The sequence below is a fragment of the Grampus griseus genome (genome assembly GCF_964374135.1).
Source record: "Grampus griseus genome assembly, chromosome: 7".
NCBI lineage: Eukaryota > Metazoa > Chordata > Mammalia > Artiodactyla > Delphinidae > Grampus > Grampus griseus.
The window spans coordinates 11,874,610-11,899,663 of NC_139001.1; the positions used below are offsets into that span (position 1 = coordinate 11,874,610).

Consider the following 25,054-nt stretch of genomic DNA (forward strand, 5'->3'; position numbering starts at 1 on the left):
GCATATACAAGCCAGGCCACCTGCGTGGAGAAGCCTGCTTAATTTACCAGCCAGCATGGCAGATACTGAGAGGCCAGACTAAACTCAGCGGCGAGCTCATGCTCAGATAAGCAAGGTCAGACATCCCCGGGGCAGAGGCAATTACAGAAAAGGCAGCTCATTGCAGCCCAACAAATAGGTTGTCATTTGCTTCTTACTTTCCTTTGGGCTCAGGGCCAGTGTTTTTCAGGGAGAGTTATATTGTAATATTCATTTGCCAAAAAAAAGAGCCGGTGCTTATTTTTTTGTAAGTACAACAAATAGTCTTATTAATCAAAATGTTTTGAATTTTATGGTTCTGGGGCCTAATTTTTCACTTTTAAGGTAAGTGGGTTTTAAAAAAAATTGTTTGCATTTTGCTTATTTTTGCAACCATTTTGTGAAGTCTATTTTTTATTCGTGAGTCACTGTTGCATACTGAGCAGTTCTTTTTTATTTTTTAAATGAACTCTTATTGGAGTATAGTTGCTTTACAATGTTGTGTTAGTTTCTGTTGTACAGCAAAGTGAATCAGCCATATGTATACATATATCCCCCATTCTTTTAATTTACTTCCCATTTAGGTCACCACAGAGCATTGAGTAGAGTTCCCTGTGCTATACAATAGGTTCTCATTAGTTATCTGTTTCATACATAGTAGTGTATATGTGTCAATCCCAATCTCCCAATTCATCCCACCCCCCCTCCCCCCCAGTATCCATACATCCGTTCTTTATGTCTGTGTCTCTATTTCAGTGAGCAGTTCCTTTTTTTAATGAGAGTAATGTAACTGCTATATGTGACCAGGTGAAGATACTACAGATGAAGTATTCTGTACATTTTTGTGTCTAAACATATTTCTGATTGGGGAAGTTCCTCTGAGATGCTAGTGTGAAGTTCGTCTTTGGATGAGAATTTTTACAAAGAGTTGTGCATATCAATAGTATTTTCTAGTTAGCAAAATGACTTTGAAACAAACAATCTAGCTATGCGTCTAAGGAGCAACGTCTTTAATTGCCCTGTGATAAACTATCAGTGAAACACACAGCTGGATAACAGATAGCAATAAAACCTGTCAATAAAATCAATATTGTTCTGCCTCACCAGCTCTGCTCACTTGTTTGAGTGCTGAAAGCAGAATTTTACTGGAGAATTATTTAAAAGACATTTAGGCACGCTGGAACACATCCCAGCTTGTATGATATGATTTGGTGAATTTTTTATCCTTCAAAGCTAATCATAAAGGAGCAAAACACATACAAAAATATTAGGTAAAAAGTTTCCTCCTTTGAGGACACGTGTGTCTAAAAGGAGAATGCAGGGCTTCCCTGGTGGCACAGTGGTTAAGAATCTGCCTGTCAATTCAGGGGACACGGGTTCGAGCCCTGGTCCGGGAAGATCCCACATGCCGCGAAGCAACTAAGCTGGTGCACCACAACTACTGAGCCTGCGTGCCACAACTACTGAAGCCCATGTGCCACAACTACTGAGGCTGCGCCCTAGAGCCCGTGCTCCGCAACAAGAGAAGCCACCGCAATGAGAAACCCACACACTGCAACAAAGAGTAGCCCTTGCTTGCCGCAACTAGAGAAAGCCAGCGCACAGCAACGAAGACCCAACGCAGCCAAAAAAAAAATAATAATAAATTAATTTAAAAATAAATAAATAAAATAAAAGGAGAATGCAGCCAGTAATATCGGAGCTCAGATCAAATGCTGGCTGTGCCTGTTTCTTATGTATGAACACTGTGTACTGGACCAGTGTGATTACCATCTAATTAGGGTAAACTTCACTTGAGGTTAGTAAACACTTTCATCACAGCAGACCACATTCTTGGTCTGCTTTATGATGTTTATTATTAAACATTTTGTGATATTCACTCTGCTGGACCCTTAATGTAATTAGGTGATTTTTGCATATCAGTCTGATTTGGGTGGATGGGAATTACCATGATTTTATATTCAAGGTAGGAGACTGAACATATTTAAATTACCTTTCAGGAAGAAACAAAGATTAAGACCCAGAGAGTGTGTAAGGCTGTGGTGACTGTGTCCTCTAGCTGTCCCGCAGGCTGCTCCAGTGCCCTTCTGATAACAGCCCTCTGTTTTCCTTTTAGTGCTAACCCTGCACATTCCACATGAACCTGGTGGGGCTGGTGGTCACAGTGGCCTGTCGTCTCCTCACCATGGGAGCGAGGCACATGCCTCAGACTATCCCTTTGGCACAGCTACAGTGATTGGTTCGGAGATTGGTACATGGACCAGTTTAAGCCAATCACTGACTGCCTCCTCTAACATGTCTCAGTTGGAGTTAACCATTTTCTGCTGGAGTGGCTAAAAGGAGAGGATGCAGCTGGCAGCCACCGGAGGTCACCTTGGAGAGACACAGGTTGAAGAATGAAGCCAAGCTAGATGGGCAATTGGTTTAGGAACTCAAGCACAGCATTCCGTGTTTTAGAGCTCAGGGGTAAATGACATAGTTCCTTCCGAACAGAGAGAAACAAGGCTTTGGTTCAATGCCTGGGGAAAGAATCTTTCTCTTCCTCCCTCCCTGTCCCCATTCACTTGTCCTTCTGTGGACATGAACATAGAAGCACAGAGCCCTAATTGATTCATGTAATCATCCTATAACCATAGGGCAAACAACCTCAGGATGGAGCTGACATTGTGTTTAGCAGAACAGAGAGAGATAGAAAGAACCTGAGTGTTTCATGACACTATCCAGTCCCCTGATCATCCAAACCTTATCAAGACTTCCAGATAAGTAAGTCATATGTTCTGCGTTAAAACCTTTAGTTTTCAAAAAGCTAATGTAACCAATACAATGAGTTCGTTAGTGTTCTTTTCTGGGCTCAGGTTTTGAGTCCAGGAGAATAAATACAGCAGGGAAAGACGTAAAAGGAAAATATTTCCCAGAGGAGGACTGAATAGGATGGAACACAGAGAAGGAGCATGGAACACCAGAAAAGAAACGTTTCATGCTTTGCAATGTGCTGGAGGGCACACTCTCTCCAAGTAGTCTGAGGATGTGATTACTTTTTCCTGTTACTCAGGGATAACGGCTCCTTTTCTGTAATTTTCCTTGAAACCCTCTAAATCACGCTACACTGAAGGAAAGACCTGCCCAGTGTTTCCAGGTAAAGAGCATAAGGTTGGGCCACAAGTCCAGCAAACAATAATAAGAGCTAACATTAATATTTACGAACCACATTCCACTTTACAAAGGGCTGCCACTACGGAACTCCATTTGAGCCTGAGAACAACTCCCTGGAGTAAATTTGTATCATCTACATTGTACAGATGAGGCAACCAAGACTCAGGGAGATGAACTGAATGGTACAGGACTGCCCGGCTGGTGTAGAGAATCCAGGGCTAAATGCTAGAGTCCCGACTCAGGGGCTTCAACGCCTCAACCACCTCGCACTGCTCCTCTGCTGTTCCACGTGGCTCTCTGTTCCCTGGCAGGCAGCTCCTTCCTCTGAATTCAGAATCAGCTTTCCTTGTTGGCATCCCTTTGGAAAGGCAGCCCCAAGGCTTTCCTTATCGGTGTGTGGTTGCTAGAGTTCTCTTACCATGAAAAGGGCTATATTTCGTGGTATCTAATCCCCTTCCTTAACCACTCCCTCTTCTCCATGACTTCACCGGGCTTCCTGTTGGTTTTGAGTTAGGAACACCCTCTGTGGACAACTGGAGTCAATTTCTGCATTTGATCCAAAGGCAAAGCAATTGAATGAATTCTACACAGTGGTGAACGTAGTGGATCATTACATCCTAAGTAAGCCCCAGGAAATGTGATGAAACAATAGAAAAATTATCCTTCATATGAGCTGAGAGTTAGTAAGCGCTTGGGTTTTTAATAATACCCATGAGGTGACTGATGTCTTACCATAAATATGGAAGAAAAAAAAGAAGAAAAAAAATGAAAAGGCGTGAAAAGGCAGGAGAGAGGCAGAAATAAATAGCTATACAAACACTGGGAATCAAAGAGGATATATATGCAATAATTTTCTAGCCTCTAAAGTTTTTCTCTCATTTTTGAGTTAAATTAGGTATTGCCTGCTAAGCACAATTAGCCGTCCCACAGGGGCTCTTGGGTACCGCTGAATGCATTAACTCAGTAATTTGTGGGATGGGCTGATGGAGTTAGCAGCTGACAAAATGGCAGATAGAATCCAGAACCTTACTGACTCACAAACCAGTTGATCTGGCCCCCAAACGTCTATTATGTTTACTTGTTAATCTCATGTACAGAATATAGAGAACTTACGAAATGGTGTTGATCATTTCCTATAGCTGTTTACTTTTCCTTCTCCCAGTAAGCTCTTACAAATTAAAATGAGAAGTAAAGGTTAGGAATTAATGGGTCAAATTTTGTTTTAATCATTTTCCCCAGTGCTCATTTGCATTTCTGATGGCCGAAATCCCTCCCTTCCTGCTTTAGTGAGGCATGCTATTGTTTCATTCTGTCTTATAAATATACCATGATTTAGCTAAGGTGAAACTTGGAAGAGGGCCAGAACATGCTAACCAGGGATTATTAGGTCAAGAGAACTTTCAGTCATATCGTCCTAGACTTCCAGTCCTGCTGTGTGGCTTGTGCTGTCTTTGAATCTCCTGATGTGGGAGATTTGGGTGCTGGGGTGTCTACACTCAAGAAAATGATAGGATGAATTTCATATATACTTCGATTTCATCTTTTATAGTCGGGTGGCAGCCAATTTATTTAAAGCACAGATGAATAAGAGGAGCTCTGAAAGGGAACATTTGACTCATCCTTATCTTTACTTTGAGGATGACGATAATCCTTGGAGTCAAGGAACATGAAAATAAGCCATGTAATGGTGGGGTCCTCTGATTAGCTTCATTAATAGAACTGTGAGATTTATTGAGAATAATTAAAAATTGGATTTGTTACAGGTCTTAAATGTTAATATGAAGAAGTTAATAGAAGGAAAGCTTTTAGATATATCAGATGAAAGGGTTAGTTATAGTATAGGTAAATGTGGGAAAACATCTGCAAGGTTTATCCACGTAACATTTTTTAAGCTGTCATGCCAGTGTAGTAAAAACTGTCCAAGGGAAGAGACACCATGCCATGCTCATCCTAGCTAGTGTTTCTCTGAATTGATAGAGGGGAACTTGGTAACTGGAGAAAAGGCATATGAGTTGTGCAATCATTCTGAATTTGCATTCACTTAATGAAAGATTTTTAATGCTTTAATTTGCTTTCACTTTCTCTGGACTTCACGATTCTTATCTCACTGCCTTGGTATGCATTTACATAGCATAGCTCAGTTGTCCAGGACTTTTTTTTCTTTTCTTTGTTTTTCCACTTTCTATCCAATCCAAAGCGGAGTTGAGATGAGGGATGAGGGCCGGATAATATTAGCGAGTCATGAATAGGTCAGGGAGTATGAGCAAGCCGTGCTGCAGCTTCACGCTGCTTACAGCTTTTCTCTCTTAAGGTTTCTGATCTGTATGTGTTTGGCAATGGTGAGAGTCAAAGGAGGTCATCTTTCCAGTTCCTATTTCAGAGAGAATAACAGGCAGACAGCGGCAGCAAATAGTCACCGTTATTTAGCACACAATAGAAATGCTTTTATATCCCTAATCTCATTTAATCCTTTCAATAACCTGGGAGAAAGGCAGTGTTAACTACATTTGATAGATGAAGAAAAGGAGATGCAGAAAAGTCAGGTAATGAGCTCAAATTTGCACAGCTGGTGAATGAAAGTGTTAGAGTTTAAACCCAGCTTTGTCTTCTGCGAAAGCCTGTGCTTTTGTTACTCTACTTGGCTGCTTTTTGGAAAGCAAGGTTTTGAGAAGGTAGGGGATGAGATGGGGACCACTGGTTATACCAGTCTTTCTACATTTGTCACATTCTGTCTTGGTTACATTTTCCTCTGGCTTCTCCATCCACCACGCCCAAGCAAGAACAATGGGGACATTAGTTGTCACTGGTTCACAAGTAAAAGAAGCTAGTCTTGTAAAGCCAACTTCAGAATGCTGTTCTGCCACGTTTCCACGTTCTATACCAGAGGCTCAGCTCTTTGCATTGAGCAAATTATCAAGAAATCATTTAGAGGAGATTCCCCGTGAAATGTAGATACGTTTTATTTCAAAATTTGGGTACAAAAGATCCATTATCATTTATTTGCATCTCAGTCTTACTCTGTCGGCTCTGTTAGTCTGAGTCAGTGGTTCTCAAGCCTTGGTATGAATAAGACTCATCCAAGGGTGAATCAGTTGGCGTTCTTCAGTTGCAAGTAACAGAAATCTTCTCCGGTTACTGTAAGCAGCAAGGGTTCAGGCAGCTCTCAGAACTAGAGGGAAGCCTGGAGAACAGGGACAGAAAAAGGAGAGAGACAGGCAGCTCTAAGGGTATAAATAGGAGGAACTAATTTTTTTTTCTCTCTACACTCAACATTGTGATTTCATCAAATTCCAGGATTTAAAAATAACTATCTATAGTAGTCAGAATTCTAAGATGGCCCTTAAGATTCCCACCCTCTATGTATTAGTCAGTGTTCTCTGGAGAAATAGAATCGATAGGACATATATATATATATTAATAATATATATGTGAGATATATATACATATATATATAATATATATTGTGTCCAGTATTTTTGCCATAAGCATCTTTGCCACAGGCATCTACATTGCGTAATTAATTGGTTGTAAAACAATATTGCCATGCAAGATAAAATAACTGGTTGACAGTTTGGTTTCCTTTCTCCATTGACACGATACTCCCATTTTTATATCACATACATCTTAGCCCTCATAACGGTCTATACAGTGATGAGTGGACATGACAGTCTTAAAATAGTGGATGATAGCAATGATGTATATGGACTTGATAGAAAATACAGTGATAAAACTTACTGGAAATGTGAAATAAGAGACTGTAAAGTCAGATTATATACCATTAGAAAATGATAACTTATCAATTTACAAATCCTTTGGTGATTTGAAGGCCCAGAGTTGAAGGCGCACATTTCCCATAGAACTTTGGAACGTCTATCGATGAACATGGGACAGTGTGCCAAGAACAAACAACAGTGTAGAGGCTTTTACAAGACAATACAAAGCTTCGTGTACAGATATGCAGCCTAGTATCTAGAAACTGATACCTCTCTTGATGAAGGAAGAAATTTTGGCAAAAAAGAGAAGTGTGATGCTAAATGAGGAGACAAATCAACAAGTAAAAAAAAAAAAGTGTAAAATACTATGAATGAAAGACTTGGAAGACAAATGTTTAGGTACAACCACGAGATAAAATTAGTTATTTGTGTACTACTGCCATGAATCTACATGCGTTTAAATGTATTCATGTATTTTATATTTTGCAATAAAATGTTATTCATTTCTCATGCTTCATGTTTATGTCCTTTTGCATATCCCTTTTAGAATTCTTCGTGGTTTTATTTTTTTTGGCAAAATTGCCTTATGGCCAATTAGTTTTGCAGTGAAAATGTAAAGTCTTCTTAACTTTGTTATTTATTTTTCATGTTTCATTATGTCCTTTTTAATGTCCCTCTTTTTTTGTTGTTGTTATTTTATCTTTTATGACATAATTGTCTTACAGCCAGTTAGTTATGTGGTGAAAATGTTTGTGATGAAAATGCTTGTGGCAAAAATGCTTATGGCAAAAGTACCTTTGTACTTTGTGCCTTTGTACAAAGTGTACAAGTACCTTTGTATACACACACACACACACACACACACACACACACACACACACAAAGAGATTTATTATGAGACATTGGTTCACGTGATTAGGAAACTGAGAAGTCATACAATCTGCTGTTTGCGAGTTGGAGGCCCAGGAAATCCGGTGGTGCACTTCTAGTCCAAACCTGAAGGCTGGAAAACAAGGAGCGCCCATGTTCCAGCTCAAGAGAGAGCAAACTCACCCTTCCTCAGCCTTTTCGTTCTATTCAGGCCCTCTACAAGTTGGATAATGCCTGCTCGCACCCATGAGGGTGATCTTCACTCAGTCTACCATTCGGGTGCTAATCTCTTCTGGAAACACTCTCACAGATACACCACAGATAATGTTTCACCAGCTATCTGGGTACCCCTTGGCACTGTCAAGTTGACACATAAAATTTACCATCACACCCTGGTATACACGTCCTGTATAATCCCCTCCCCTTGAGTATGGGTGAGATTATGAATATGATGGGATATTACTGCCAGGATCAGGTTACTAATCAGTTGACTTTGAATTCATCAAAAGAGAGGATTATCCTAGGTTTGTCTGATCTAATCAGCCAAGCTCTTAAAAGAGAGCTGAGCCCTTCCTGGGGTGAGGGATTCTATGAGAAAGAGATTCTCTTGCTGACCTTGAAGCTGAAATCTGGCAAGGACTGGCCACATGGCAGGGAGCTGTGGGGGTCTCCAGGAGCTGAGAGTGACTCTGGGCACCAGCCAGTCAGAAGGTGGGACCTCAGTCTTATGGTTGCAGGAAGCTGAATTCTGCCCTCAAGCCAGCTTGGAAGAGGACCAAAGCCTCACTGCAGCCCCAGCCAAAATCTTGACTTCAGCCTATGAGAGCCCAAAAAGGGAATTCAGCCACACTGTGTCTGGACTTCTGACCTGCAGAACTGCTGAGGTAATAAATGGATATTGTTTTAAGCTTCTCAGTTAGTGGTACTTTGTTACAGAGCAATAGAAAATAAATATATACCATCCACATGCTGATGACTCTAAAATTTATATTTCCAGTCCAGCCTTCTCTCCTGAACTTCAGTCTGATATCCAACCACCTACCTAACATCTCTACTTGGATGTCTAACCAGACATTGCAAACTTAACATGTCCCCAGCTGGGCTCCCCAGCTTCCCTTTCTCCTAGCTCACTTCTCCTGCAGCCCTTTTGTGTGAAAAATAACAACGCTATACTTACAGTTGCTTAACTCAGAAACTTTGAATCATGTTTCATGGTCAGTCCATCAGTTTGAAACTTTGACTCTAGTTTCAAAATATCTCCAGGATTAACCACTTCTCAGTAATGCCTTTGCTATCACTTTGAGCTATGTCCCCAAAGTGTTTCACATGGAATAGTGCCGCAGTTTCTCATCGGACTCCCAGATTTCATCCTGGCTTTCCTACAGTCTATTTTTAACGCACCAACGAAAGTGATGTTGTTAAATGAAAGATCAGGTCGCTCATCTGCTTAGAACCTTCAGTGGCTCTCTGGTAGACTGAGTTACTGGTCCCGATTCTCCATCTCTTCTTGGCCATATGACTTTGCAATCCCTCTCATTAGAGGGGAAGTATGCTGCCCTATTCTCTGACTCGGGCCTGGCCATGGACTTGCTTTGGGCAAGTAGATAGAAGTGGGGAGAGGTGTGCAGTGTCTCAGTCCTTAAAAAGCCCAACTTGTGTTTCCACTTGCCCTCTGTACCCTGCCCTGGCTGTGAGGACATGACGTGGCTAGCCCAGTTGTTCAAGGAGGATGAGAGACATGTGGAGCAGACACAGGCCCAAGCTGCCACTTCATGCTGTCCAGCTGAGCCCAGCCTAGACTTGGCTGGTTCTAAGCTGCCCAGTAGGCATGTGAGCAAAAGAAATGTTTATACATGTCCCAGAGAGTCTGCGCTTGTTTCTTTCCAAGCAATAGCTGACTGAGACAGGTTCAGAAGAGAAGCCAAAGTATTTCCAATAGTCTACAGAGCCAATAGGCTCTGTGAATTCTATCCCCACAATAGCCCTAACCTCTTCCCTACCACTCTCTGCTCAATTGCTGTGCTCCAGCTGCACTGGCCTCTTTGCTTATCCTTGACCTTGCTCACTTCCACTCAGGACTTCGCATTTGTTTCCTTTGAGTCTCCTGGTTTGCCCTCCACTGCCTTCGGGTTTTCACTCAAATGTCATCTCATTGAGAGCTGTTTGCAATTACAACCTCATCCATTTTCTTTCCCTGCCTCCGTTCCTTGGACTATTTTTCTTACAGTGATTTAAAAAACATTTTTTTACAGTACTTATTGCACTGCTACATATTTTATTTATTTTACTTTTTACTGGTTGACAACCCTCCCACCCCCAACTAGAATGTAAGCTTCACGAGGGTAGGGATTTTTGTCTGATTTGTTCACTCCTGAATCCCTAGTTCCTGGATTGGTGCTCAGTAATATTGATTGAATAAATATCAACATAAATGAAATAATTTCTGATCATTTTAACAGGGAGCCACTTTTTTTTTTTTTTCTCGTACTGTATCATTCTGCTGAAGAACCAAGTCTCAGGAGGGATTAAGCCTGGCTTGGATCTCATTTCCACTCCTTGGCCAGGGCAGAGCAAGATACTTTTATTCATAGTCCCCCCAATGCGGAGGGGAGATTCCTGGGTGTAACCTAAAGAAGAGGGAATGGATGACAGGAAACCCAATACCAGAGAGTGGTCTTTTATGCTGGGCTCAAGCTAACTGTGCCCATCCTGATACCTTATTCTAGAGCTTCCATCTCAGTGTCTCTGGCTCACATTTTGAGAAACATAAGATGCAGTAAAACACATTAGGAAAGTCCTTTGAGAATCTAAAGAAAGATGGGGAAATTGAGTCTCTCCTCCATGTGCAAGGGGAAGAGGAAAGCCCATCTGAAGCCTTTGGATGAAATAAGTCCTGGGCATCTGGGGTGATGAACCCACACAGAATAGGAAGCATCCCCAGGGATTAAAGAATCCCCAGCCTTCCCTGACTGTTGGCATCTGGAATCCCGGATTGAGCCCTTCACCATCCCTCTGGTCTTTTCTCCACCAGAACCGCCATCCCAGGTCTCAGAGGCCCCGTGGGCCTCGGCTGCCATTTCCTGATTAGCAGGGAAGAGGTGAAAGGTGGCTTCTGCCTGGCGTCAGGGCTGCCACGCTGGTTGGCCTCCCAACGGCACTTTTCCACTGTCGCCTGTGATGTGCAGGTCTCTGTGACTGCAGTGCACTTCAGTTGCATGGAGCCTGTGACCGGCCCCTGTGGGCTGGCCCCAGGACCTGACCGCACCATGCAAATGTGGGAAAGAGCATTCTGAGCGACGGATACCAAGCAACTGACCCATTTTTGGAAAGCAGATTATTTGTAAGTTGGAAGTTGTCTGCACTTTTAGGGAAGGGAAATTACACAGTCTTTCTAGGTAAAGTGACTCAACATTTAATAGTTTGCTGAGATGGACTTCCTTCAATCCTCCTGCCAATTTGATGTAAACATTAACTTGGGATGTCGGTCATGAAGCTGGAATATGGTCTTTGATTTGCACAAGAAGAAACACTTGTCCCCAGCTTTTACCAGCGTGCCTTTACCATGGCTTAATCACTCAATTATTCATCTTCAACACTTTCTGTTCAGTGGGAGTAAATATATTTCTTTTTTCTTTTTTCTGAATTTTATTTTATTTATTTTTTTATACAGCAGGTTCTTATTAGTTATCCATTTTATACATATTAGTGTATATATGTCAATCTATATTTCTTATCTATAGATAACTCATGTAAAAATTAATTAAGGAGGTGAAATTCCATGAATAACTGTGAGCTCTTTAGAGATAGTTGTTATTTAAATTCATAAATTTATTCTGCATTTTGCTAATGTGTTTATTGGTTTGTCATCTTACGTACTGTTATTAGTTTAAGCCATTTAACATTTTACTTATAATTTTAATACCATAGGGTATTTCTCTTTTAAAAAATTTTTTATTTATTTATTTTATTCTTGGCTGTGTCGGGTCTAGTTGTAGGATCGTTTGTTGTGGCGCGTGGGCTTATTTGCCCCGCGGCATGTGGGATCTTATTTCCCTGACCTGCGATCGAACCCATGACCCCTGCATTGACAGGTGGATTCTTTACCACTGGACCTCCAGGGAAGTCCCTACCACAGGTATTTCTAAGTCCTGGAAATTAGGTTTGAAGGGTCAGAAGTGCTTGGATAATGATAACAATAGTAACAACAGCTGCAGCAGTAGTAGCAGTAATAATAATAATAACAATCATAATAAACCTAGAAACAATCATTTCTGAAAATCTCTTGTGTGCAGTAGACAGTGCTATTCTGTCCTTTAAGCTTTCAAATCCCTGATTCTTCTCATGAGGTTCATTTAGGGAGTGCAGGCTTTAATAAAGTCAAGTGAATATGGGTCTGAATTCCACCTCTGCCACTGAACTGGCTGTGTGATATCCGGCTAGTTACTTAACGTCTCTGTAAAGTGGGGATAGCAATTCCTATCTCACAGGATCTTTATGAAACTAAAGTTAAATGCAGTGGTGTAAATAAAGGCCTGGGCATGAAGTCAAATAGTCATCTCTTAAAAAACGACGGCTCCTAATAATGATATACATAAATCGTATGTTACACATAGCAAAGCTCCTTATCTGTGTGAACAATCAAAGAGGAGTTGAACGAATATGGAAAACTCCTGCTGCTCAGGACCCCAGGAGACAGCACAAACGTTTGGATTTTGGTTGATCATCACAATTTGCTAACCGTCAGTAAATGAGAAGATAGAGGAACTTCCAAGGACTCTGCCCTGAACTACATCCCCAAATCTAAGATGCGCACAGCATCAATTGTTGCTTCTAAACACTTTTTTACTTTCTTACTGAGGTTTCAGTCTTTGAGTTGTGCAAATACCATCCATCAACAGCAGAGTTCATGGGAGGTGGAGGCTGGGAGGCAGGAAAGACACCCTTTAAAAAATCCTTTGCCCAGGATAATTGTAAACACTGGAGAATGCTGCAGGCAAATTAGCATCGTAATCTATGGGAGCAGGAGGCGTGGTGATGATTTTCCCATAAGAAATACATCTATTTTGGAATTCTTAGTAGCTTACTACTTTCTCTACCATGGGAGTCAACACAGTTTGGATTTACTGACTCACCGTCTCTGGAGTGTTTTCCTCTGAATTTTAAACCAAGAGAAAAAAGAAGAAGAGATAAAGAATGGTGGAAGAAATGCAAGGTCAGGAAGAAAAACAATGGGGGAAAAAAAGGAGAGAAGAGGAAATGGAGAGGAGGGGACGGTAGAGCAAAGGAAGGAGGGGCAAGAAGTCAGTGTGCCTTTAGAGGCTTAGAGTTAAAACATACTATTCCACCTTCTTCCAGCTGAATAAAAGGCGAAAATCTTCTCTGATTATTTAAGTATTATTGAAAATATTGGTTCAAATTTTGAATGTTTTTTCAATCTGTAAGCATTTTATTAAGCTAACTGCAAGTGTGTTTTGAGTATTTACTGTGTGTCTAACTTTGCCAGGTGCTGAGGTGACAGGCTGGGCTTACCGATGGATCAATATCTGCTCCCTCAGAGCCTGTGGTCTGGTTGGGGATTTAAAACAATTAGAAAATTAGATAGTCTATAATCAGGAAGCAAAATTGATAGAAAGGCAGTTTGTTTTAATTCCACGGGCTTCTAGAAAGAACAACAAAAAAAAGAGTGGCCGAGCTAAATACCTTTGGGAAGTTCTGCAACCTGCCGCTACTAGGAGGATCGCTGTATTCCTGTATTACTTTTCCCTCCTACAGTAAAGGAACTGTCTTAGCCCAGGTTTCCTCAAGGGCAGAGGCTGCCTAGGCTGTGTGCAGGGAGTTTATTAGGGACTGTGAACCCAGACAGCAAAGGGGAGTGAGGATGGAAGGAAGGAGACGAAGCCAGCACAAGTGTCGGTTACTGAGTCTGAGTCGCCACCATGAAGGCCACCTGGTGCTCGACCCTGTGGGCCTTTTCTGCTGGCAAATGAAACCAAATCATGGGAAAGTAGGGTGAGAAGTTGAGAAGGAGAGGATGGAATCTCGAGAGGCATCGTTTCAGCCTGGGACTGGAGCCCTGTCAAATGTGTCTCAGAATTGTCCATCTAGAAGACGAAAAAGGGAACATTGATCCACTGGCTTCTGAAATGCCTTGGTCAAGGATGACACCCACATGGATTGACTCTCTGCTCCTCTGGGTTGCACTTACAGGATTGCTGGGCAGTCCCCATGGGAGAATAGTGCTGCGGGGTCAGAGATGCTCTGCGGTGGGAAGTGAGAGGCTCCAGGCTGTTGACCAAAGTGAGGCGTTGCCAACTGGCATGTATGTCAGCCTGGTTAAAGCCTCACGGACTTGGACTCTACGAGCAGTGGATGGAGGAAGTGGCGGACCCAAGAAGATTCGGGATGGTGCACGAGTGCTGGCCCATCCAGACACCTGTTGAAGCTTTAAAAATTCTTGTTATCTGCCATCCCGTGGAATTATTCTTCTTCTGAATATTGGTAAACATGGGAATACTTTCTTGGATAGGAGTTGGTCCAATTTCAGACAGGGCTCTATCCAGAGGCCCAAATAATTTTTCTTAAATCTCTCTTTTTCTCAACTTTTGCCCTTCTTTGCTGTGTTTTGAATTCATTTGCCAACGGGCTTCTTTGCCACGTGGTAGGAAAGAGGACCTCTGGTAACTTGCACTAGTTCACCTGTCCCACTCTTCCTTTTGCTCCTCGGCACACAACTGGACTATTTATCCCAGCCTCACCTGCAGTTAGGTGTGACCATGTGATGGGCTCTGGCTCATGGAAGGTGGGCAGAGCGGTACACGCCATCGTACCTTGTGAACTTTCACTCTCTCTCTTACTCTTTCCCCAGCTGCCAGTAGGCTGCAGGGGATTCAGTGAGGACACCATGGCCCTGGGATGGAGGAAACCTGGGTTCCCGAGTCACTTCATGGAAGGTCACCTGCCAAGAGCCCATATTGGAGTGTTGTTAGGTAAGAAAAACACCGCCGTAGTGGTTTAAGCCCCTGCGATTTTGGTATTGTTTGCTATAGCACTTAGCCTCCCCTAATACCCTCTCATGATCCACATGTCCCCATCAATTCTTTTTTTTTTTTTAACATCTTTATTGGAGTATAATTGCTTTACAATGGTGTGCTAGTTTCTGCTTCATAACAAAGTGAGTCAGTCACACACACACATATGTTCCCATATCCCTCCCACCCTCCCTATCCCACCCCTCTAGGTGGTCACAAAGCACCGACCTGATCTCCCCGTGCTATGCGGCTGCTTCCCACTAGCTATCTATTTTACGTTTGGTAGTGTATATATGTCCATGCCTCTCTCTCACTTTGTCACAGCTTACCCTCCCCGCCCCCATCAATTCTTGAAAAGAATTCTCATTATCTCTACTCGAGTTATTTGACAAACACACTGGACTAATGAGAATTTCCAGGGGACAGGGTGGGGGGCAAGGCGGAGATGCTTGATCTCCACCAGAAACACATGGAAAGGAACCAAATAGTTTATAAAGTGAAGGGATATGGGACAGAAAAAAAAAAAAGATGCCATGGCAGTTGTTACGGGATGATACACCAGCATCGGATTCTAGGCTTGGCTTTACCATAACTGAAGTGTGCAGCCCTGGGCGTGCCACTCACCTATTCCAGGCCTTGGTTGCCTCCTCGGGACAATGTGAGAGTTGGGTTAGGTGATTTCTACTGCTTTTTCTCAACTCTGAGATAATTTGGTAATAAGATGATAAGAGAGTAAGCTGACAGTTCCTATTCTTTCCTATGTGGATTGAGTGACACTGCAGAGGGCCCTTCTGCTCCCTCATCTCTACAAGCATCATGGGGATCGTGGGCTGCTGGCACTCATCCTTGGCACTGCCTTCAACTGTGCTGGTGTTCTAAACGAGAGCTGGGATGTGGTGGAGCCAGAGGGAATGGGTCACCTCCGTGCAGTGAAGAAGGAAGACGCAGGCAGCTCTTCCACTGATTCTGCACCTGAAGAGGCAGGCTGCTTGCCAATCCGTCCTACACTTGGGCAGGGTTGTTTTGAAAGAAGCAAGCAAGGAAGTCCCAGGACCAGAGCTATCTCCCTTGTTGATGGTCTCCCTGGTTGTCCTGTCTTATAGATCTGGAGCTCTCTTCCTAAACAGTGGGTATGATGAGGGAAATAATTACCCTGCCCACTTGATAGATATTTAATCAGGAAGGGCATTGAGTGCAGATTTAGAAATGGCAGAGTTAGGTCAGTTCAGTGGCTGGCAGCCACGTGCAGAGGCCACATGGGTGGAACTGAGAACAGAGGGATCTAGTGAGAAAATGCAGAAGCAAAGCAAGCATTTCCAGGAGCATGTAGAATTCCCGCAAGGGGGCAAGGCAGTGAGAAATGGCATTTATAAGGATTTACAGGAAAAATGGCAAAGGACAAAGATAAACAGTAATAACCACATGCTGAGTCATTTTGGAGGCATCCATAAGGTCTTAGTTGCCTCCATAAGAACATGTCAGACTGTGACAGAAGGGGGAAAGGGGAAAAGAAGTACCAGGCTAAGTAGGTTTGAGGTGCAGACCTAGCTGGTCCTGGTTAGGTGATCTTTATTTCTATGAGGAGGGATCTGTGGTCACAAATAGTACAGTTGGTTGTGTTTTAAAGGGAATTGTTAATTATGCCTGCTAATTTTTCTCATGCTAATCCCTTCTAGGGGCAAGTCCTTCTTAAGCACCCTGATCAGGTATTTTTTCTATATTAGGTGTCTTACTTTGTTATTTATTTATTTATTTCTGTTGATGTATAGTTGATTTACAGTGTTTCAGGTGTATAGCAAAGTGATTCAGTTATACAAATATATATATATTCTTTTTCAGATTCTTTTCCATTATAGGTTATTACAAGATATTGAAAATAGTTCCCTGTGCTAAACAGTAGGTCCTTGTTAATTATCTATTTTATATATAGTAGTGTGTATCTATTAATCCCACATTTCTAATTTATCTCTCCCCTCCTTCCCCTTCGGTAACCATAAATTTGTTTTCTATGTCTGTGAGTCTATTTCTGTTTTGTAAATAGGTTCCTCTGTATCATTTTTTTTAGATTCCACCTACAGGGATCCTACTCTGAATCTAAGTGGATGTCTTTGCATATTAGGAAAACTAATAGTACAGCACTCAGACATCTTGTCATGAGGGACTAAGTTGTGTCCAGGGAGAGGGATGCCCTTGAGAAAAGATCTGGGCTCACATTCTAGATTCGATGGAAAGTGACTGCGTGTCCTGGGGGCAGGGTCAGTCTATGGAAGCAATTGCCATGGAGATGGGTCTTATGACACATCTGACCTGGTGGTGGACGTGAAACCAAAAACATGGGGAGAGAATTGCACTCACTAAAAATGTCTAAGACATTCCTTCCTTCCTTGATCCAACAAGTATTTGTTGAGCGCTTATTTTGTGCCAGTCGGGTCACTTGTCCCTGGGATATAGCGATAGGTACCCATCCCAGCTGGATTCAAGGTGCTAAGACCATCGCTGAACCAGGTAAACCAAACAGTGCCAGCTGGTGATGAGGACATCATCAGATTAATGGAATGGAGAGGAATTAGGGGCTTGTGGGGGCAGGGTGTTTTGGTTAAACCCGAAAGATGGCGAGGAAGCAGCCATGCGAGGAGCAGGGTGTTTCTGACAGTGGGAAGAACAGTTGCAAAGGCCCCGAGGAGGGAAGGAATTGGCTTGTTCTGTAACCTGAAAGGAGGCCAGAGTGACTGAAGCATAATGAACAGGGTTAGCGAGACAGGAAGTGAACTGGTCATTTAGAGCAGAGTTTCTCAACCGCAGTGCTATTATTGTCATTCGGGACCGGAAAATTCTCTGTTGTTGGAGGCTGTCCCATGCATTGTAAGATGTTTTGCAGCATCCCTGGCCTCCACCCACTAGATGCCATTAGTCCGCCCCTCACCTCCCCCTCAGTTGTGACAGCCAAAAATGTCTCTAGACGTTGCTACATGTACCCTGGGAGTTTGAGAACAAAAAGGAAGGTGGAACACCAAGGAGAGCCACCAGGGTATGAAACAAAAGAGGAAGAGGGCATTATGATTTTATGTGTCTACTGGCTGGGCCATGGTACCCAGATAGCTGGTCAAATTTTATCCTAGATGTTTCTGTGAAGGTATTTTTTAGATGAGGTTAATATTTAAATCAGTAGCTTTTGAGTAAAGCACATTACCTTCCATAATGTGGGTGGGCCTCATCCAATCAGCTGAAGATCTTAAGAGAAGAAAGACTGACCTTTTCCCCAAAGAGGGTATCCTGGCAGCACACTACCTTTGGACTTGACCTGCAACATAAACTCTTCCCTGGGTCTATAAGCTGATGGACTTGCCCTGCCGATTTTGGACTTGCCAGCCTACATGAACTCATATACCCATGGACTCCTAAACTGACCAGTGCCACTACCTGGGGAGGGGCTGGGGGCTGGGAGAAACAATGGGTAGCTGGGGACTAACCAACAACTTTGAGAATAATGCAGAGAACATATGCTTCATCAGAGAGGGCAGATTTTTGTAGTGAGGCCAGAGCAGGCGAGTGATGTGGTAACAGAGGCCTCATGGAGACCTGGTAAAAGATGGTCACACTGAGGTGGGCAGAGAAGCTTTTCCATGGTACACAGGAGGTCATCCCTGGGGTGCTCATACTAATGGGGGGGCAGGACTTTGAGGGGGGTTGAACGTAACGTCAGAGGAGGTGACAGTCAAGGAAACACAACCACTGCTGTCTTGTGATGATATTTTAACCCCCAGGCTGGTGTAGGGGAGCTGGGGATGTAGATATATGCAAAATACCTCCATTTAGGTGTAACATTACCTGGTGGTCTCAAAATGGTGCTCAGGTTAAGAACAGACTATCTGTTTGCAACCTGATTCAGAGGTAACAACACCAGTTCCTGGAAACCAGGGACAATTATACCCCCATTTCCCACTTGTAGGAGCACTTAAAGAGGTGTTTATGTTGCCAAATGAACATACCTGACTCTTACTAAAACAAAAGATGCAGAATCTCCCTGAATATTTGGAAGTTGGCTTTTTTCCCAAGAGAAGCCAGAGGGAGGAGGAAAAGTGATTTCTTCTCTATTTCCTGCTAGGAAAACACACGGCTTTGCTGATTGGAAGGGGAGATTGAAGAGATGTTTCTTTTTATAGATGTTGGTTTTGGAGTGAGTTCCAGCAGGCATCACAGGTATCCATCTAGTCTCCTCTGTAAACTTGCTGTGACCCGGCCGTAAGGGGAAGCTTTGGCGGCCTCCACTCCTGGGCTATGTTGCTGACCCAACCTGAAATCCTTCTTTAGGTTGAGTCAGCAACATATCCCATGACTTTTGGGTGATAGGTTCTTCTATATATGACCATACAGCAAAAGGCCCTTTCTACATAGTGTTGAATTTCCCAGAGGCTATGACCAGGGATTAGACTGAGGTAAAAAAGTTCAAGAGATACTGCTGAAGAGTGTTGACTAATGCATAACTCGGCTTAGTCATGCCCCTCAAGTATTTGTGGAGAGTAAATAAGACCATGGATAATTGAGAATAAAATGTGTTGCTTTTCACACATTGGGAGAGCTCAACTGCAGATAAATCCCTTAAAACATTTTAATTTCAATTAACTTCATATCATAACACACACAGACACACACACACACACACACAGAGTCACACATTTATTTTTTGGCTTGCTTTACTTCTGCTGTGGATGTAGTTCTCCAAACCTAATGTTATACAAGCACATAACAGTTTTTCTTAAAAATTATCCAATTTATAACCTAAATATAAAAATCTCAAAAGTGACTGTGTCAATACATAGCTAACCAAATAGACCCGATCTTTATAGTTCTGGCCTTTGTTTGTTTGCTTTGGCCCTTTGATATTCATTGTAGGTCATTGTTTCCCCACTGTTGTTTTGCCACTGACACTGCTCAGGACTCACCTTCCTGTAGGTAATGGCAGCTCCCTTGGGAGCTGTCTGTCCTCAGGTATTGCTCTTAGACCCCTCAGTACCGTGGTGACCCAATATCATGGTTGGTAACCGCTGGTCTGGTTTATAAGATGGTCAGTGTGATAAGACCACATATAAACACTTCAAATAAACTTGTGACCTCAAGCTGTAACTGGTAGATTGGAATCATCTGGGTCTGTTCATTTCCGTGTTTTATTTAAATAAGAGACATAATTTTTCAAACTTTAACAAAAATTGATATTTCTTAACGATGGAGTATTTTTAGTGGTACAAAAACTTTGGTCACTGTACTCAAGAAATCTGGCTGTGGTCAAACCCAACAGGTGACATTAGTAGCTCTGTGACTGAGCAGATTACTCAACTTATTTTGAGTTTCAGTTTCCTTATCCATAAAGTGGGGCTAATAAACCCTAACTCACATGCAGGGTTGTCATGGTAATCACAAGCAATGGGATTAGTAAAAGTGGTGGTGAATTTTAAAGCACTGGACTTATATGAGATTGCATTCCGTCACAAATAATTGTCGAGCGTTCACTAATCTGCTGTCACCCTCCGTGTGCTAAGCTCCAAGTGTAATATCCAATATAGAATAAACAGGTAAGACATGATCCCCGCCCTCGGGGATTGCACTAGGAGAAGCCCCTGAAATAAGAAAGAACTAACACTCTCCAGCCCCTATCTAAGAAGTAATGAGAATTTAAACCATTAATTAATTAGCTTCACAAAGACTTAAAGTGATTAATTAGCTGCACAAAGACTTAAAGAGCATTGATTGAATTTTTGTACATGGGGTTCTATTTTGGTTTTGAGTCAAGGTGGTAAGGTTGACGCCTTTAATTTATTTATAGAAATGGAACTCTTTTTAAAATTATAAAAATAAACTGTGCTCATTTAAACTAGAGGCTACGGAATTGCAAAAAATAGAAATTGCGAGTCCCTTGGCTTGAACTGGAGATGAACCCTAGCTCTGCTCTCACCAGCTGTGGCTGTCACCCCTCAGACTGTCAGTTTCTCATCATTAAAGCTCACTTAATAAATACTAAGGGAAAATCTTGTGAGAATTAAGAGCAAAATGATTCAAAATGCCAAGCATAATATTTGGTGAGTATTTAATAAATGCTGTGGTTTTTTTCTCCTTCCTATATTTTGAAAGTTAATTTGAGTGGAATTAACTTTACATGTAATGCACTGATCTGAAATAAGCTTGATCTACTATGAATATATATTTGGCTTATTTTGGGTTCCATCAGTGCGCATCAAATGTCTCCAAATCGCGAGTGCCCTGTGGAAGGCCCTTCCTCACCATTTTACTAACAGTCTCAAGGACTTTTCACATAATTGATCATTAACTCTCAGAAAATGCCTAACGCGCAAATTACCCTAGCTGCTTTACATTTTTGAGGAAAAGGTACATTTACAAAATTGTCTTTTTCTTTGTTGAATAACTTTAACCTCCAACCACAGTCATTTCCCTGTGGGCGCAAACAGAGGGAAATGTTCTTTCTGAGTATTTAGTAAAGACTGGGGGCTTCCCTGGTGGTGCAGTGGTTGAGAGTCCGCCTGCCGATGCAGGGGACGCGGGTTTGTGCCCCGGTCCGGGAAGATCCCACATGCCGCGGAGCGGCTGGGCCCGTGAGCCATGGCCGCTGAGCCTGCGCGTCCGGAGCCTGTGCCCCGCAACGCGAGGGGCCACAACAGTGAAAAGACTGGAGCCATCAAAATAAGTAAATAGTGAAGTTTTATTTTCATTATTCTGCAGTCATTGTTTTATTGTAAATTAAGGAAAGAACATTTGCTGGTTGGCAAAGAAGCAGAAGAGGTTTTCTCTTTTATTGATGTCTCCAGTGTTGTGACACAGAGCCTATCAGATGAAACAACGTCTACACTAATGAAAATGGATTCTGTTTGCTCCTCAGTTAAAGTTAGGACGTCCCAAAGAATAGTGGATATACTGAAAGTATGTCTCGAAAAGTCTTCCTTCAGGTAGAATGTATTTCACAGTATCACAGGAAACGATCATCTTTTGTTTTGTAAAGGAGGCGATCCTGGTGTTACAGACAGAGCCTGCACTTTGGTGTCATAAAACCAGTTTCACACTGGACTCCAGATCTATCTTGTGGTCCAGGCAAGCTGGTCAACCTCTCTGCACCTGCATTTCCTCATCTCTGATGTGGGGCACATACTGCCTGCCTCACAGGAAGGTCAAGAGGATAGCACGGGGCAGTAGTCACATTTCCTGTACACAGAAGGCATGTAGTAAATCTTTAGTCTTTCACTCTCTGCCTCCCTTAATTAAAAATGTTAGGCTAGGTGGTTTTAAAACTAAACATCTCTCATTTGTTTGGCAGGCTACAAAGTGTTTCCATATACATTTTCTCCTTTGATGTTTCAAAACAGCCCTGTGAAATAGGTAGGCTTGACTTAGTATTAACACTGTTTTGCAGATACAGAAACAGTGCTCAACGAGCTTAGGAGAATTAGCTGCCCCTCTTGCTTGGCTGGTGACGGGAGATGCAGGGAGAAGGTCCAGGTCCTTTGGTACCTGAGTCTGTGCTTTCCCCACAGGCTACTCTGTAGCCCCTCATCTCTTTGTGGAAAATCCAAATGGTAAACTTGAATATATTCTTCTTGTTTTCTGATGATAACTGTGTGTCAGGGTTCAATCAGAGGTTATCACAAGGGATTGGTTTATGCAATTACAGGGATGGACCACGGAAGCCAGGAGTCTGTGGGGTAGGCAGTCAAGAAGGGAAGATGATGAGCGTTCAGAATCCCAGAAGCATGAACTGAAACTTGGAGTCTCTGGACTCAGAGGGTGGGGACGGGGGAAGGGAAAGGCTCATCCCTCTTTTAAAGGGCTTCCAGATGTTTAAGTCAGGCCTGCTAGGATGGTCTCCCTATTGTTTAACTTACAGTCAGCTGATTAGGGACCTTAATTTCATCTGCAAACTTCTTTCACAGCAGGACCTAGTAAGTAATACCGGTGCCTGACTGACTCACTGGGAGAAGGTGTGCATGTGCTACCACTCGGCTTCTGCTTCCCTCCCTTCTCTAACTCCCAGGAGAGAGGGTAGCCTTTGTAGTCCACGCTAACCAGAACAGACCAGAAAGGGAATTCTGCGGTCTGTAGTTCAGCCGAGCGAAGCTGAAAAATCGCGAAGCCGTCCCCATAAAAAGCCGAAGTCCACCACTGAAATGTATTTCTCCACTAATGTGTTTCTCTGGCATCTGTGCATACCTTCTGGTCACTGTGAGGGAAGCTTGAGCAAACTAGGAAAGAGATTGGTCAACACGAATTTCTACTAGCATATCTGCTGTCGGGTTCCAAGGATAGAGCTGCTCTGCACACTAGCTCTTGTGGATTGGATTTCTGGAAGGTTCCCAGAGATATTGCCCACATAGGGCATGTTTGCTGATAGATGGAGTGGGCACATGATTCATGCTAGAATGTGAGCTGCTTCATCATCTCGGGCGAAAACAAAACAAAGCAAAAGCAGCCAAACCAAATAAAAAGTGACAACTGCAGCAACAGTCAACGGTAATGAGACTATGACACTGATGACACCAGGGTTTTATCAGTTTAAGGTTTCTATTCTTCCCTCGATGACTAGAATTGTTTGGTGATGCGGAAACAAAAATCAAGGGATGGCACGCCTGGGGATGGACCATTTACCTCTGCCATGCATCGAGTACTTTGTCCTTGTGCCTGGCACAGTGTCCCATTAAGTAGTGCATTAGTCAGGGTCTTCACAGAAATAGAAAAAAACCCTACGTATATATTTCATATAATCATATCATATAATATATGATATATTTTAAGGAATTGGTTCATATGATTATGGAGTCCCAAGATCTGCAGTTAGCAAGCTGGATACCCAGGAGAGACATAGTCTAGTGCCAAAGGCCAGCAGGCTTGAGAGCCAGGGAGAGCTGGTGTTTTAGTTTGAATTCCAAGGCAGGAGAAAAATACATGTGCCGACTCAAAGGAGGAATTTGGGGAAGGGTCAGCCTTTTGCTCTATTTAGGCCTTCAACTTATTAGATGCAGCCCACATTAGGGAGGGCAATCTACTATACTCAGCCTATCGGTTTAAATGTTAAGGGCCTGAGAGGGTAACAGGAATGATGTCCGTGTCACTAGTCTTGTGTCAGCACTGCTGTAGTCACTGGTAGTTCCACACGGGAAGAAACAGTGGATAGAAGGATGGCTGCGATGATGGCATTTCTTAGAACACCTTTGGATTCATCATGAAAACAACTACTCTCTGAGCAGCTGCGGGCAGCGTTTAGTACATAAACCGTCATGCAAGTCGAGAGGTTCAAATCTTCGTGTTCACTTTAAGAACACTCGTGAAACTGCCCAGGCCATTAAGGGTAGGCACATCCGAAAAGCCACCAAGTATCTGAAGGATGTCACTTTAAAGAAGCCGTGTGTGCCATTCCGTCGCTACAATGGTGGAGTTGGTAGGTGTGCCCAGGCCAAACAGTGGGGCTGGACGCAGGGTCGGTGGCCCAAAAAGAGTGCTGAATTTTTACTGCACATGCTCAAAAATGCAGAGAGTAATGCTGAACTTAAGGGCTTAGATGTAGATTCTCTGGTCATTGAGCGTATCCAGGTGAACAAAACCCCCAAGATGCAGCGCAGGACTTACAGAGCTCATGGTCGGATCAACCCATACATGAGCTCTCTGTGCCACACTGAGATGATCCTTACTGAAAAAGAACAGATTGTTCCTAAACCAGAAGAGGAGGTTGCCCAGAAGAAAAAGATATCCCAGAAGAAATTGAAGCAACAAAAACTTATGCCCGGGAATAAATGCTGCAAAAAATAAATGCAAATAAAAGTAAAAAAAAAAAAAAAAGTTAAACTTATCCAAAACCACCCTCATAGAAACACCCAGAACAATGTTTGATCACATATCTGGGTACCCTGTGGTCCAGTTAATTTGACATATAAAATTAACTGTCACAGTAGTTTCAGGTGATAGCAAGCATGAAAGAAAATCCCGGTTCCCTGGAGGGCCTCTAATCCTCATTTCTCAGGATTCCTGGGCTTTTCCTCTGGCTTTCGCAGTGCTGGGCATTCCACCTGTGCTTTCCTTCAAACCTCCACTTCCATTCTTTTTTGCCCAGAAACACAAAGTTGAGCTGTACTGTGTACATAATTACTTGGGGCAGCTGCCTTGTTGTCTGCTACTCATGTTAAAGTGACTGTCCCCTGTCTCAGGAGTACCAAAAGGTGGGAGGGGTTGCCATGGAGGAGCATCAGGCATCCTTGCTGCTGAGCTCTGACTGATGCC

General features: G+C 42.8%; 1 protein-coding gene across 1 annotated transcript; it reads left to right on the forward strand.

The window, feature by feature from the left end:
* Nucleotides 1-23,980: 23,980 nt before the first annotated feature.
* On the forward strand, nucleotides 23,981-24,586 carry LOC309824970 (large ribosomal subunit protein uL22-like; the record flags this gene model as incomplete). Its single annotated transcript, XM_082658258.1, has 1 exon — nucleotides 23,981-24,586. A coding segment is annotated over one exon (606 nt), but the record flags the coding sequence as incomplete, so codon positions are not given.
* Nucleotides 24,587-25,054: the final 468 nt, after the last annotated feature.